We start from the raw sequence: 17,216 nt of genomic DNA, 5'->3' as shown, positions 1-17,216 counted from the left end.
CCATTTTAGGGAATACGCTATCTATAACTCAAAGGAGAACACTGGCACCATGATTATATTCCATCCTATAAAGTGAAAGCATTTTGTTGTACTTGCTGTATTTTATACTTGGTTTCAAGATGATTTTCCATCTTGAATCCATGATGATTTTTTGCTATCAAAATAAGTGTTTCATATACAGTATATAATATTTCTTTAAACAAAGTAGATAAAATAGAAAACATGTTAAAAGTGAGATACCATTGAAAGTCAGATGGAATTCAAATTGTTAGACACACTCCTATTGAAGACTATTTAATTAGACAGTAGAATATGATAATTCAGACTTATGTCTGCATTTATACTTGTTTAGTTTAGTTAAGTCTTAGCTTAACTAAGACACTTTTATCTGGAATCATGTTGAAAACACAATAAAAGTAAAACAAAAATAAATATTTTTTTTACCATGGGAAAAACTACACGTGACAGCAGCTGCCATCTTCTGAGGACACACCCCACCCTGCCAGATGTCTTTTTCACAAAGCAGTATATTTTCTTCATCTCCTCGGCAACGGACATTGTTCCAATAAATGGGAATAAGGCCCAGTCCAGAAAACGGGGTTTGTTTTGCTACTCCTTTTCCTCTGGAAGTACAATGATTGATGTTAGCTTTATCAAATATAGGCAAATTTTTTTTATCACAGCATTTGGATTTTTTTTAATGGAAGAAATTAATAAAGATGGATATGGAAGAAAAATCATAATGGATTACATAAGTTTCAAGGAAAATCAAAACATCAGATCAGAACTTGGGTTGACTACGTAAGGCAATCTTTTTAAGCCGTCTTGAATAACTAATGGTATGCATGTGCCTTTACTATCTATGGCTGATTTTAGAAGAAAATGGGCAAATGCTACAGATATAAAAAGTGAGCCTGCATGGCTTTGTGGAAGAAGTGTGTCATGTGGCCCAGCAAGACCTGGCCTCTAGTCTGGACTCAGCTGCACATGACACTAAGCTGGACGGCTCTCAGCTCTGCCTTCTGATGTATAAACAGAAGTCTGGGCACCTGAAGGTTCTTTCCTACCCCAATACCTTAGGCCAGCATTTTCAAAATGTTACTATTACTATATCTAAGCAAGATAATATCAAGAGAGGCAATCCATTCACATTTTTAAAATCTTATATGCAATATTTGCTGCAAGACTTTGAAACCAATTAATAAAATAATAACATGGAGATGGGCTCTGCTTTTAACTCATCTAATCTAAATATTTTTATAAGTAGCCTCTGATATGTACCAAAATGATGTTAAATTTTAAAAAGATTAAATGCTTACCTGATTAACATAGTAATCTCTAGAATTGTCTCTCTGCAACAGTTTCCATCAACCAAACAGTAAATATTTGGGGTATATCTAAAATATGAATGTGTCTTAACAGGAATAAAGCTGGGCTGCTCTGCTCTTATTATGCAGTTCTTTTTTTAAAAAGCAGACTACTGAGAGATGATACATGCAATTGGATCAGCTTATCTGAAGTTTATATTTGCAGAATGATGGGTTACATTCTTTCATCAGTCAAGACTAGTAACCACATTGTAGGTCACGTCTCCGCTACAGTGTTCTTGTTTCTTTGCGTCAGAGTCTCATAAGAAATTTTATTCTTCCCTGATTTTCCGGGGTAGTAAAAGCACATGCAGCTACGTATATAAAGGAAGACAATGATGCCAGCCTACAAATTTGTTCCATCCTCAGGCCTTCAAAAGAAAGTCAACATTCAAGTCAACATTCCTTGTGACATTCCCACCTGCCAATGACTGTTAGCCAGACAAAATACCCTTGATAAAGTCAGTAATTAACATTCCTAAACATCACAACACTTTATAGGCTCTAGCCTTACTCCTTCTTTCAACGCTCATTTCTAAAAATTAATTAAGTACATTAACTCTATTTGCTGACATAAAAGCACCAAAAGTCTGAACAAAACTTAAGCCTTCAAAGTCTGCCTTTACAAAATTCTCACTCCCCACCTTCCTAACGAGAAGACAGGAGGAAACTGGCAAATTAAAGTTCATACTGATTTGACTGGAGTTGACTCACATTTTCATTCACATCATTGTATTAGATATTACCACTCACTGATTACTAATCCAAAATATTTGTAAATTGCAAACCTTTCTTTCAGACTTTTAGACTTGCTTTTTTTGCTAACAAGATATTTTCCACACTTTCTAAAGATCTCTGGTGATAAAGGCCAAGAAAAACACATGGCATGCGTACTTAGAAAAAATAAATGAGACACAAAAACAGAACAATAACAACAAAAGCAAACCTTTTGTTCCAAAATGGAGCCTTCTGCTCCTGGCGAACCCCCTGGGCACAAGGCAGAAAGGTGCCAGGCCTGGTGGAAGTCAGTGTGCGCTGAGCTCTTTTAAAGGGAGGGCCCCCTAGGGTGGTGGAGGAGCCCACAGCTCCTCAGGATGACTGACGCTGCGGGGCAGGTGGAATCTGCCGTCTTGCACAGGACCTCCTCAGCGCAGAGGAGGCCTGAGGACATCGTCCCTTACCCATCACGAGATAAGAGCAGAGGTGAACATCACCTCCTTCACACACACAAAAATGGAACTTGTGGGTGGCTAAAAGTAGAAAGTCAAAAGCAAATGACAGCAACCTAGGGCTGCAGGCTACTGAGAAACTACAATTCTTCGAATCAAATTCCTTGCTTCTTAGGGCTAAACAATTATTTTGCTAAAGACAAAGACCAAAGGATGCTTTTAACTTCTGACCACTTTGCATTTGCCCATTTCCTCTTTAGCAGGAGTAGTAATATGTGAAATACATTTGTACATTAAGAGAACTCATTCCTTCCATTTGGGGCCCTTTCTTTCCAACTCTTTTGAGAAAAGCGAGAATGAGGAAAGAAAGAATGAGGAGAGAAGATGTAACCTCTTCTCTGGAATGATGGGTGCCCACCATTATTCTCAGATATCAGTAGACTGATTTCGTTTGCTGAACTCACCCCAGCTGCAGCTGCTGACAAATGACTGACGCATCCGAGTCATCCCAGTGGCTGCTACAGACTGTGCCCCAAACTCCATTTGCATACACTTCCACTGTGCCTTCAAACTCATTTTTGCCACCGCCAAGTCGTACTGACCCTAAAGTGGAAAAGAATCCCAAATCCTTTAATAGCAAAGAACAACTTGAACATACTGAGCCAGTCATCGGTCAACATGATTTTTCCACTGAAGTGGTGAAAGATCCAGTCAGATCTTTGGCCTCCACTGTTCACGGCATGTGCTCCTTCCTTTAAATGAGGATTTAGCAGGCTCTTTTTTTCTTTTTTAGTAATTAACATCCTGATGTCAGTGCTAATTATATTTTCTTTTTTATCTAGGCATACAGAAAGTCCAATTACAATTTTAAAAGGGGAAAAATGGAAGAGTATAACTAATGTCTGATATTGATCCCAAGTATTATATTACATCACATATGAAGTTCTTATCACTTATGTATCTCCTTCTATCTTCACATGAGGTCATAGATAGGAAACACAGAAACCAACTTCAATGCTCTGCTCATAAATTAGCTGTTATTGGCTGTTATATTTTCCTTCTATCTGGTTTGTTCATCCACTACAGAAAAGGAAAATGCTTTTTCCTCTATTAACCTCAAGCAGTAGTCATGAAAATTCTAAAGATTATGTCCATAATTTCAAAAAGATGCTAATGTTGTAAATATCGCCCAATGTGAATCTTAGAGAAATTGCCGCTAAGCAGAGTGGTTTAGTGTAACTGAACGACGCTGGAAATTTAGCTTTCCTCACATACCATCCCTACTTAGCTGCTCCACAGTCCATGATCTGAGTCATACTTTTCAGTCTTTAAAAAAGCCAAAATCTAAAGTTAAGCACCCCTGTATCCCTTAAGTGGGGATCAAGGCCCAAAATTTCTTCTCCTGTTGGTGCTGGTTTGCAGAGTGGATACTGGCAGGCAGCAATTAGGACACTTAATAAGAGATGGAATTAAACTCAGGTAACTTAAGAATTTCACAAAATTCTGTTGAAAGTCACTTACGATAGCCTATATTTCATAGGTAAAGAAATTAAGTCCTACCAAAAAATTCTGGGATATTTTGCATATTTCAAAGTTATTACGTGTGGTTTTAAAATAATTTTCCAAAAATATTAGATTCACAAATTATCCATTCATTTCTTTTGCACTGGCCTAGTCATCTACCACTATTATTTTCCATGTTATCATCCTTAAAAAATGCAACCATTTAAAGGGCTGGCCCGGTGGCACAGCAGTTAAGTTCACATGTTCTGCTTTGGCGGCCTAGGGTTCACCGTTCAGATTCTGGGTGCAGACCCATGCACCACTTGTCAAGCCATGCTGTGGCAGGTGTCCCACATAAAATAGAGGAAGATGGGCATGGATGTTATCTCAGGGCCAGTCTTCCTCAGCAAAAAGAGGAGGATTGGCAGCAGATGTTAGCTCAGGACTAATCTTCCTCCGAAAAAACAAACAAAAAAAGAAGAAAGAAAATGCAACTATTTAAGAAAAACATAATCTACTTCTCAAGACAAATATAGTGTCATTTAATTCAAACAAAAGGCAATAATAAATGTAGGCAAAAGATGGCACTGTCAAGTCCTGATTACTCAGGAGAAAACATGAACATGGGTCATTGATATGGCAAATAATGTAAAAATGACTCATACATTCTAAACCTCCTTAATTTGCAGTGAGCAAGAGGAAGCCCTGTCTAGCTCATTGAAAAGTATGAACTGTATAACATTTTAAAGAAATATGTCTAAAGGGTTTAACTGAACTTTAATGACTTTTGAATCACAAAATTTCTTCTATAGAGACATAATATTATGCGTATCACAAATGTCAGCAATTTATTTCAATTCAAAGAACTCATTTGTTCACCTCAAGCAAACATTATTGGAAATTGTTTTTAAATTAATCCATTATCTCTTTATTAATTCGGCCCTTCCACCAAATTACTCATGTCAAGGGTTGGAAGAAAGTTCTAGTAATGAAAACAAACTGGAACACTATTTATGCATGTTAAATAATCACAATAACATAAAATACTGCCTAAATCGCCAAAAAGCTATCAAGAAGAAATGATGCATGCATATCGTCTAAATGATTAAGACATTTAGAGATGAGAAGAATACCCTGCATAAAGGATAATTATTACCACGACATCATTATAATGGCAATGATAGAGCTGGAAATCATTTCCAGGTCAACTATCAGTTCACCAGCATTTCTCAGATGCTCCAAACATGCTGTGAAAGCCTGGATTCATTTAGCTGTATCTGCTACATGGCAAGAAATCCAGAGTGCTCATCCAATTTTCCTTTACAATTGAATACAAATATTTCCAATTCTGGAAAGGCAATTTGCATGTCAGTGACTAATGAAATCTCTGTCAGAATCCACTCCCAACACCAACATCCCCAACACACACGCCTTCCTAGAACATAGTTTATCCTTTCCTTAAGGCCATAGAAATTTCTAAAATATTCTGACAAATCATCTACCTTGGACTCAGAGTGAGTTATTTCTTAACGGTACACCATTCAGTGAAGTTCATAATTCCTCTAACAATTATTTGAAAGAGCTTTGAAAAAAATATCAGCATAATGACATGCTCCAAAATAATCCAAGTTTGAACACAATTTACACTACATATCTGAAAGTTAGGTAGCAGTTCTTGTTTGTTTTTCATTCTACTTTGTTCTTCCTGCATTTACTCTCTGAGAATGGTTCGGATGGTTGAGATCTTAAAAACCGTAACTCATTTCCCTCCATTTACGGATGAGGAAGCTATGCGCCAAAGGAACTGAGCACCTGCCGAGCCATGACCACTGCCTCCAGGACCCCTGCCCTTGGTACTAGCCCCCTGTCTCCAAACCTGAGCAAAGACCCTGCAATACAATAAGCACCTTTAAAACTTCAGGTATTACTTTATGCATTATGCCATGTTGGTTTTAACCATTCTATGTGAAATATTGCAAGTATCCACCAAACACTATATGGGAATAAACCAACCAGGCAGAAGTATAAGCCAGCATGAAGAGTGTCTAGACACAGCAAAACAGGAGAAAAGTGGCTTTCCGATGATCTACACTTGAGGCTGAGCCTGCAGTGGAGGTTGATTTGTTCCATTGGCTGCAGAAGTTTGTAGGAGGACTATACATGTGCACAAATTTATGGGTGCACAACAATAAGACGGAGGAGAAATATCCTTAGCTCAATGAAAAAAGAAAAAGGATGAAACAATAAAGCCATCCACAAAGGGCAAAGCCTGGTAAACACATTTATATTGCTACCCTACTAACAATAAAGTTCTCCAGAGCCATTCCAGACCAAATTCTTTGTCTGGCAAATATGGCTCAATTGTCACAATTTTTATTAACAAAAGCTGATCCCCCCTCCTTTGCTCACACTCTCCCACTCCAGTCAAGGACTTTGCTCCGAATCGTCTCAGCTAATGTCTCTGGACAACATCCCAGTGGATCCAGGGCTACACTGTCTTAAAGTCTCTCAAGCGCCAATTTGGTCAAAACGATTCTATTCTAAATATCCCTATTTTTAAAATGTGTTAATAACAATAATTTAAAATTTGAAGTCTCAAACAGAGGCTTTAGGTCAACTATAACAGGCATTACAAATTTGCAGACCAAACCAATAATAGAAGAATGTCTGGAACTGTAAAGCTGTGATGGCATGTCATGGAGAGAAGCCTTCAGAATTCATGAAATGAACTGTTACAAAAAAGCCCACAGTCAACTGTCTCCTGGTATTACAACTACCTTAAAGGCAAAATGTAAAATGTGCCAATGTGCAACATTATGTTCAGAATTCTTCTATCTTAATTCCCTGCCAAAAACATTGACTTTATTGTCATTTTAGTTTACTATTAATTTTCATCTATGTAGATATGTCTCCAGTTTTATAAAGGAAAAGAAGCATAAAAAATTCATGTTACAGAAATTTGTTTTATGGACACTTTGCTAAAAAACAGGAAATCCCAAAATGGAGAGACACTCAAGAAGGGTTCTTTTTAACCATCTTATCAGTCTCAATCAATACAAGGTGATCTTGAGGAGAACAGCTGACTAGCTTAAAATTCCCTTCACAAGTTTCACCAGTTTTTCAGTTTTTAAGGCTACTGTGAAAGGTTAAATTCGGTCCCTGCAAAAGATATTGAAGTGCTAACTCCCAGGACCCATAAATGTGACCTTATCTGGAAATAAGGTCTTTGTAAATGATGAAGTTAAGATGAGGTCTTTAGAGTGGGTTCTAATCCAGTATGACTGTGTTCTTATAAAAAGAAGAAATTTGGACACAGAGAGAGAACACCATCTCAAGACTGGAGTTACACTCCCACAAGCCAAGGAAACGTCAGAAGCTAGGACAGCCTTGGAACAGCGTCTTCCCTGGCACCTTCAGAAGAAGCATGGCCCTGTTGACACCTTGATCTTGCTCTTCCAGTCTCCAGAACTGGGAAACAATAAATTCTGTTGCCTAAGCCACTCAGTTAGGAGTACTCATTACTCCTAGCAAACTATTGGAGCCATTATGGTATTACCCCTTCCTGGACAGGTAGCAAAACCTCCCTTCTCATCCTGCACACTTGAAGGAGGCCTACGAGAAATATCAGAAAAGGAACCAAATAGGTCAGCTATCTTTGTTCTGTAAATCCAGCTCACTCCAAAATAATCCAAATGAAAAGATATGCCTATTTAGTTAACTAATTAAAATGTGCTTATAGAATAGCATTCACTCACTTGAAGAGAAAGAAAAAACAGCAGAAACAGAGACCCATCCCAGTAGTGTTTTCTGAATAGAATTAACAAATATTCTAAAAATCTTTTAAAACCATGGTTTGATAAATGAGGAAAAAGAAATTAATGTTATCACACAAATCCTTTCTCATCTATTACTGAACTTCACAGAGGCACAAAACAATTAATTTTAGTCGCTTCTATTGTTCTGTTGGAATCAGATAGAATGCACACTGGTGACATCAAGCTGTTGCTCAGATCCTTGCCAAAAAGTATACTTAAAGCTGAAAGTGATACAGAAATTTTAGTTTATGAACTATTCAAAAGCATAGAAAAAAGCCCATTACATGTTGGACAATTTAGTACACATATTTGACAAATGAATTAAACATAATCGTACATCTTATACCAAAGAAAACACTGGGAAAATATACTAAATGATTATTTCCTATCTTAATTATGAAATATACAAAAAACCTCACATTACCTAAACGTAACTGACTTAGGGGGTGTTAGTTGAATTTTTCGATTATAATAGGGAGGGCTAGGTTAATTTTGATGTTATTTTCTTCCTACACCCTATTTGACATTACTAAGGTATACTATTTTTTTCTATGAGTATATTTACCAATAACTGAAACTGGTTTTAGCATTGTGAAGTAGTAGATTTCGTTCAAATCATGCCATGTCATGCCAAATCAAATCATCTATTTTTTTTAAAGATTTTATTTTTCCTTTTTCTCCCCAAACCCCCCAGTACATAGTTGTATATTTTTAGTTGTGGGTCCTTCTAGTTGTTGCATGTGGGATGCCGCCTCAGCATGGCTTGATGAGCGGTGCCATGTCGGCACCCAGGATCTGAACCGGTGAAACCCTGGGCTGCTGAAGCAGAGCGTGTGAACTTAACCACTGGGCCAGGGGCTGGCCCCCAAATCATCTTTTAACATATGGAACATTCCCCTGAACCGAGATCCAGTTGAATCATATTTGCCTCCACTAATTCACATCTACAATTTATAATAATTGTTCATTTATTATTCATGTAGATACCTTTAGTACTGAGAAAAAAAATCTCAACTGGTCTAGTTCAAAATGAGAGAGTATCGAGGAGTGGTCAGTTCTACCTGTTTACAAGGCACTTATTAGAAATTTATAAATGTTATCAATTATTCCTTAGCTAAAAACATTTTACAATATTATGCAAAAGAAGACTTTATCCATGGTTAAGTTACCCTTGACTAACAATATATGCATATAATCCTAGCAGAAAATTTCACAAATTGTGTCTTTGAACTATTCACACATAAATGGTAAGAGTATTACCATTTTATTGTACAGCACTGAGTGATGAAATTAAACTACACCTAATATTAATCCTCTTATCCATCTCGCAGGGTAGGTATCACAGGAAAGGTAATGCAAATGCTTAGTATTCTTCTGACATCCAAATCAGGGAGTGGGTGTCCTCAACCAGGGGACACAGGTGATTTCTGATGCATCTTTGTCAATGCTGCTCCTAGTGTGAACTCAGTAAGGTTTAATGAAATCTATCCTTGCCTGTTACAAAGATCAGCATTTTCCACTCTTTGTGTCCCTCTGGTGATCCGAATAAAAAGTATTGAGGCTGAATGTGCATGGGTAGCTTTGAGGGGGAAAAGAAATCTCATTAGTGCATTGCATACAATAAATTTTTTATTAATATTGTTGTGCTGATTTGCAGGAAGAGAGAGGAGGGTTGGGAGGAGGGGATTGCTCTGGAAAAGTAAGATGTTAAAGAGGCAAAAATAAACATTTCCTGATTTTCTAACAACACTGTCCCAACCATGTAGATGGCAGTGGAAACAACTGTTCCTAAGGGCACAACCGCATGCCTGTTTACCATGCAGACTGAAGGGAGCCACTTCAGAGGACTGCTTTCTTTACAAGTTAATTCGGGGGGGAGGGGGGAAGCTTAAAAACTAGAATTAAACATCTTTATCTTAACAATTATGGAATTATTCATTTCAGACATAAACTTGCTAGCCCTGCAAACAGCATCTTAAAACAAAAAAACATGCTATATCAAGGAAATTAGGGTCTAAATGCTCCTCATCTAGATATGGCTAAAAAGTGGATGTAGCACTTCACAGCACTATTTTTAAAATTACTTATTACTATTTTTTAGTTGCATTAAGTTTCCCAAATATAAGAACAGCCCCAGCCATACTTCTTAGCAGACCCTGTTGGTTTTCCTCCACAGCTACCTCACTTCCTCCTGCCAGGAGAGTTTCCAGCTGTTCAGAGGTGAATCTGGATTAATCTAGGCAATCATAGTAATTGTATTTTCCTTTCCAGAGAGTGCCAGGAAGAAACACTTGATCCAGTCTTGGCCAATGAAATGCGAGAGGAAGTCTGTGGGGGAATTCTGGGAAGGTTTCCTTGCTCTTGCAAAGGGATGTACAAGAAGAAGGGCCTTCTCTTTCTTCTGCAGGTTTTTCTGTCTCCATGTGAAGCCTGGAATAACCACCAGCCTTAGGATTAAAGCCACACTTAAAGAACAGAGGAGCCAAGAGAGTAGCAGAGAAACAGAGCTGTACCACATTGGAGCCTGACTCCTTGTAATATGAACAACATATCTCTTTATTGCTTCAGTCATTGTGAATTGAGTTTTCTACTCTTTGCCATCAAAACCATCATAACTGATCCAAGCCAAGTTCATACCCAAGTTAATAATTATCATTTGCTTCCTCTTCCAAATTTTCCACAGGTATCTTTATTTTTTGCAGTTAGTCATAATGTATACAAATTTTGTATCCATCTTTTCCCCCTTAACATTACCATAAGCATTTTTCCACTTCTTCTTAAAAAAAAAATCTTCACACTAGCAAAGAGTCAGATAATGCCCCAAAGTATTTTATATCCGCCTTAGCCTGAAAAGCAGACCAAGCTCGATATTTAAAATCCAGCCAGGAAATGTATCAAATCTGGTATTGCTAATGTTTTTCAGCACCTGCTACATAGAATCAAGATGCGGCATTTTTTAAAAAAGGGACAGCTTCCAGCCAACTTTTTAATTAACATTCACTTCAAACAACAGATGGACTTCAAAGAGTACAGCCTGTAAACAATAGTACTCGTCCCGCAAGCCCAATATTGCTATTTGAATCAGGAGATTTGGGTGAGTAGGTGCATATGAACAGATTAGCATCACATGACAACAAGTCAGGTCTATGAATCATCTTTTCTGATAAAATCTTAATTATTAGAGCATTGTCATTTATTGTGCCTGTTTTACCCATCAGTCATCAGTACCTATGGTTGAGTTCCACTTGGCTGCTTGTAACAAAGAGGACTTGCTAGCACACATCAGGCCAGTTGCCCCATGTGCCATGCCAACCAGATGCTGGAAAGGTGATCTCCCTTCCCAGTAAGAAACCTCTAAATTATTGCAAGGTATTGTTGGGCAGAATCAGTTGCCTGTTAATTCATCCTGCAGAAATGTGAAAATAACCTGGCTCACGTTCAGTTAGTAATTATATTCTGGTGAACCAGGTTGTTACTATCCCACACTAGTCACATAAAAACCAGAGGTGCCATTTTCTAAAACCACACAAAAAGGCATGCCTTATGCTTGATCCTAAACCTAGCAGGATGAAGTCACAGAACGGCGGACTCAGTTAGTCGACAAGATCATCTATCACTGTACATTTTAGGTGGGTCCTGATGCCCTCCCATGGGTTTCCCCGATTATGACAAAGGGTCTTCAGCATCCAAATCATCTTGACTCCTCATTAGAAACGCACATTCCTGAGCCAGATCTAGGGCCTCTGAAGGCTAGAGCCCAGGTCTCTGCATTTTAACGAGTCCCTGGGTGATTCTAACAGTCATTATGAGAACTAACTCCCTGGGCTGATCCAGGGAGCTCCATTCCCTGGAATGATTCTTTATTGCTAGTTTGCTAGTTTCACACAACCAGGGCCTGGGCCTCAGCTTTCTCGTTCTCAGACATTTGAGCCACTTCAGTGTCCACGCCCTGCCCTAGCTCACCTGAGATCCCCCTTGCGTCCCTTCAACTGGGCTTCAATCAGGTCTCCACCTCGGGGGCACCAACTTCCTCATTTCTCATGATGCAACTGGATACATGACTCTGGCCTCCAGTTTATTTTCTAAAGGAGGGATCTCATTACTATAAATTTCCTTTCTTTTTGTCTTAGTTGTTTCGGTAAAGAAAAAAAAAAAGAAAACAAAACCCAGGTATTTTCAAATCATAAGAGATTGGAAATCATGTGCTTTTGACCCAACATAAATCTCTTTCTACTTCCTTTTAGACTGGTCCTTAAGCTACAAAAATAGGATTAGTAGACAGCACAGATATTTCTACATGTTTATATAATTAAAGAACTAGAACAAAATGAGCTGTAAAGTGAAAATGTGCACTACTTTATAATGCTGCTATGAGAATTAGATTAGAAAACTAATATATAAAATGATTAGCCCACCTTCCAATACAGAGCAAATGTTCCATACATCCTAGCTGTTATTCTCAGGCCAGGCTGTTCTGGTACCAGCTCAGAGCTGGAAAAACCCTTTAAATTAACTTACTCGAAAACTACTTTTCTCCACACAAGCAAACCAAAGCTCTGAGAGTAAGAGTCTTACCCTCCACTGTAGAGCTACTAGCAGAGCCAAAACAGACACCAATGTTTTCTAAAGCACAATTTCATATTCTTTCCACCACTCCACAACGGCTTTGTGTACACGCCTAAGCCAAATGCAGGACCAAGAAAGCCATAATGTTCAGAATATGCCAATCATCGTGAAGGTCTGAGTTATGCCCAATCAGAATGTGAGGCGTACATGACAGAATGGGTTACCAAGACTGAGTCTGTGGAAGTAATTAAACTATTACATAGCCAGCAGATGGCTTTCCTGGGGTTTTTTTGGAGGGGTGGGGGCATTTATCTCTCATCTTGGGGGATTTCTTTTGTTTCTCTTGTGTTCAATCACTTTACTCCAGAAAGTACGCCCTATTACGCAGTGTTTGGAACCTTGTCTGGTGAGAATTAGCAATGAACATAAAAGCATCGCAAACAGTCTGTGCTGCTGGTAGGTGTAAATTTCTGTTCAGCACAAGGAGGAGGCAGGAAGCAAAGGACAAGCTACTCTCCTCATTTGGAAATATAAAGTTAAAGGGGTTCCATGTCAGAAAGAGAGCAATAGATCACTATAGTGTTTTAACTTTGAATTCCATTTTTTTCTTTCTCTGTCTGGATATATAGAATATGAAACATGAAATACAATAATAAGACAGTAAAAAACTGTCAATGTTTGCTAAACATGAGATTTTACTACAAATAATCTCTTACAGTAAATCATGAGACAATGCTAGGGCTCTTTGCTTGATACCACCTCCAACTCTTAGAGCCACATTGGCATTCTGTCCATGAAACACGAGTATAGCGATGACTTCATTCTCTGGGATGGAGGATAATTGATCATAACCTTCCTATCACTTTCCTTTAACTCAAAGCACTAATGCACTTGAAGGCACAGAGAAATAAAAAGTTCTGTAGGAGAAGAATGGCACTGTGATGCTAACCTCCAAGTTACCTCAAAAAGGTACAAAATACAACCTATTTCAGAATCCCAATTCATGAAACCCTTGTCACACAGCTCAGATGGAGAGCTGCCAAAAGAATTTTGAAGAAAAATTCAAACTTTGAAGGACATAAGGTTTTTCTCCTCCAGCTATTAAAGAAGGAAAAAAGCCCTAATATTAAACAAACCCAATAACTCAAAACGAAGCACTGCTCCAAGGCAGATTATTCACTTACATTAAATCTATTAATTTGATGCTTTTATTACCTCAAAACCACAACATCTCACCAACTTTATCTCTTCACAGACTAATCCCGATTCTCCAGAAATAACATACACAGCTAAATAGAATCCTTGGAAACCGCACTGGACTATATCAAGTTGCTTCTTCCCAACAGTTACTATTCCTATCTCCTATCCCTTTCTCTTTCTCATTCACGGATGATGTTTACCATACTGTGCTCCAGAATGTGAACATCATTTTGACAAGTTGTATTTTGGCCTGGAAATTTTGCCATACTTTTTCAAACGGAAATCAAGGGTAGGAGTGAGGCAAAAATTTTACCACATTTTTCCAAGTCAGGGTCTATATGGAGAGGGAAGGTCATTGGTTGTCATATTAAGTCTTTCTTTTTCCAAAACAAGTCAATAGAAACTCTATCTCCTCCTTTGCTTTGCCTTTCACGTATATACGGTAACGCCCTCAAGGCAAGCCGATCCAAAGAACAAACATCCACCGAAGGCACGAGCGCGCGCACACACGCACACAAATACACACACAGTGGCCAGAGACAAGACCGTATCCAGGAAGCCAGAGCGCCGCACCTTGCAGAGAAACGATCACCCCTGACAACCTTGCCTCACGCAGCACGCCTTGCTCATTTACAGTCAAGATCCGCCCGTACTTTGCTGGTATCCCAGCGGCGACCCACCATCACCCGGGCAGTGCAAACCCGCAACCCCACACCCTCTCACTCTCTCTTCAAGGAACACCCAACGCCCTCCCCAAGCCAGGCCGGCTCCCCGCCCGTCCCGGGTCGCCGCCGCCGCCCCGGGGTCGCTCACCGTGTCTGCAGTCGCAGTAACCCCAGTCTACCTTGCCATAGGCGTTCCCGTAGAAGCACCAGGGTCTGCCCGCGCCGTCCGGGCTCCGGCAGAAGTTGTGGCGTTGCCCTCGCAGGCGAGCCCAGCCCGCCGGGGGCGACCGCTCGAGGAAGGGTGGCACCTCTGCCCAGCGCAGACAAGGGGCGCCGAAGGCCGTCACGTTGACCCAGGGCTCGCCGGCCGGACAGCCCCCGGGAAGCCAGCCCGGCGTGCGCCCGGCTGGGAGGGCATGCGGGCGCGGGGCAGGCAGCGCGGGCGGGGGGCGCAGGACGCGCGCCACAGGGGGCACCGGAGGTGGCCTCTGCTGCCGCTGCTGAGTGGGAAGGTAATAAGGGTGCTGAGGACCCGGAGGGGGCGAGTGGCGGTGGCGGTGGTGGAGGGGATAATTGGGGACCGGATCAAAGCTGACCACTTCGCGGAGCGCCCCTAGAATCAGAGCCACAGCGAGGCGGGCGAGCGTCATGGTGCCCGAGCAGCGGGGTTTGGTCCATGCTCCCCCGCTCCTCGGGTTCTCAAGGGGAGGCGGGGAGGGGGCGGGGGCGGGGCGGCAGCCTCGGTCGGATCCCCCACGCGCGCCCCTCCGCCCCCCGGGCGCAGACCGCCTTCCCCGCCCCACCTCGCCCCCGCCGTGGTTCCCCCGGAGCGCCCCTGCTCGCCACCGCGCGGGCTGTGCAGTGCCGAGCTCCGCGGAGCCCCGATGCGCGGCGGGGACCCTTCCGGGCGGCGGCGGTGGGACCCGAGCCCCAGGTGGCCGGCAGTGGCACGAGCCCGGAAACTCTGCCCCCTGGCTGCGGCCGCGGGGCGCTCAGTGTCGCCCGGAGCCGGACCTCTGCTCGGCCCCTGCCCGGCTCCCGGCTGTCAGCCCGCCCTGCCCGGCCAGACCAGCCGCTGGCACCACTGCGGCCTCGCTGTGCCCGAGCCAAGCCCGAGGGTGCCAGTGCGGGGGATGCTCTTGGCTGTCCCTTGCCAGCGGGCAACAGCAAGAACGCCCCGCGTCTGGCGGCTCCCAGGAAGCCTGGCACCTGTCCCTGCAGCCATCTCTCCTTCACCCCGGTGCCGTGTCTCCTTTTCTCGGTTTTGAAATCTTTAGAAGACAACTGAGGATGGATTTCGTTGTCTCTCTCTCCTGACAAGTCCCAGGATAAAAGTTATCAAAGCCCACAGGGAACGCTGAAGCTGCTTTACTGAACCGTGAGCTCCTCAAGGACAGGCCCACGTTCATTCAGCTTTATATCCCAGGACTTAACACTGCCCAACACTTATTAGGCTGCAATAAACATTTGCTGAAATTAAATTCCTGAACCGACCAGGGAAAGGCGCTTGAGCCCTTCTGCTTCCTGCCTCCTACCTTCCACCCGGTGGCCTGGACAACACCAGTTGTTTGGTTATTACTGGGGCTCAGTGAGGCCCTCTTAATACCAAATTTCCTTTCTAACCAGAGAAGACTTCATCCGTCCGGGCCTCCATCCTATCCGAAAAGCCCGTCCCTCTAACACCTGCCCCGTTTTTGCAGGGCCAGGGGCTCGAGTTAAGCCGACTCACTTGCCTCTCCAAAGGGGACTCTGCTGCAGGCAGTTTAGTCTGCGCCGTTGGCCTGACCTTCAGTTTTGCAGCTACACTGTGCTTGACCTTAGGTTAGTCGAGCCCTTTCAACAGCCCCCCCCCCCCCCCAAAGAAAGTTGGCTTAGAGTTTAAAAAACCACTGGAGCTGGATGTTTTAGGATTTCCCCTTTCAGTGAGTTGTTCCTGACTACCCACTGGAGTTAAACAAGGAAAAGGCAGGCCATAAAAAGGGTAATCTTTTACTTTCTGGTGCAATCATGTTTCAGTGTGGGGGAGCACTGCTTTCCCGTAATATAACGTATTCTGAAGAAAACCTGAGCATGACTTAAACGTTTACTCTTACAACCAAGGTTTCAATTAGAAAACGAATTAATTCCCTACACCTACCTCAAATAATCGGTCTTGGTTTAACTTTTGTGAATCATCTTACTGGTTTTTTATTTTTGCACTCCTATTAATGAAATATTTGATTTTACTTCAGAGAGAATTGGGTCAATGAGTGACATTAGGAATCCGTGAATGTATTTGTCAAATATTTATTCAAGGTGTTTTTATTCAAATGCTCTTACCCACTATTTTGTTTTCTTACTAGTGCTTTTCTGGCTCCAAAAGCATAGTTAAAACTGTACCTGGGGAAGAGAGTGAAAGATAAAATACATACCTGGGAGAGGTTGATTTACTTATTTAGTAAGGGTCGACAGAATTCATGAATCACAGATTATATTTTTTTAATTGAAGAATAACTGACATACAATATTACATTAGTTTCAGGTGTACCACATAGTGATTTGATATTTTTACACATTATGAAATGATCATCACACTAAGTCTAGTCACTGTCACCATACATTACAATATTATGGACTGTATTCCCTGTGCTGTACATTACATCCCCATGACATTTCTTTTTCTTTTTTGTTTTTTGCTTTTTGGTGAGGAAGTTTGGCCCTGAGCTAACATCTGTTGCCAATCTTCCTTTTTTTTTTTTCTCCCCAAAGCCCCAGTACCTAGTTTCATACCCTAGTTTTGTTTTTCTAGTTCTTCTACGTGGGATACGACAGAATTCCTTCATGAGTGATGCTAGGTCCGTGCCCGGGATCCAAACTGGTTAACCGTGGGCTGCGGAAGGAGAGCATGCAAACTTAACTGCTACACCACCAGGCCAGCCCCTGACATTTCTT

General features: G+C 41.4%; 1 protein-coding gene across 7 annotated transcripts in view; it reads right to left on the bottom strand.

Moving 5' to 3' along the window:
• Positions 1 to 15,082, bottom strand: part of PRSS12 (serine protease 12) — a 70,968-nt gene extending 55,886 nt beyond the window's left edge. For 3 of the 7 annotated variants that reach the window (XM_070609239.1, XM_070609240.1, XM_070609238.1), the window contains exons 1-3: positions 14,434 to 15,068; positions 3,001 to 3,139; positions 445 to 623 (exon numbers count right to left, since the gene is read on the bottom strand). In XM_070609239.1, coding sequence (XP_070465340.1) covers positions 445 to 623; positions 3,001 to 3,139; positions 14,434 to 14,935 — 820 coding nt within the window. In that variant the 5' untranslated portion in view covers positions 14,936 to 15,068. Of the gene's footprint in view, positions 1 to 444; positions 624 to 3,000; positions 3,140 to 14,433 lie in introns of all 7 variants that reach the window. The other 4 variants (XM_008530027.2, XM_070609243.1, XM_070609244.1 and 1 more) reach the window with 4 other exon arrangements.
• Positions 15,083 to 17,216: the final 2,134 nt, after the last annotated feature.

The sequence above is a fragment of the Equus przewalskii genome, chromosome 2, assembly GCF_037783145.1.
Source record: "Equus przewalskii isolate Varuska chromosome 2, EquPr2, whole genome shotgun sequence".
Lineage (NCBI taxonomy): Eukaryota > Metazoa > Chordata > Mammalia > Perissodactyla > Equidae > Equus > Equus przewalskii.
Note: the sequence above shows the minus strand (reverse complement) of the source record. Positions and strands in the feature narration are given on the sequence as shown.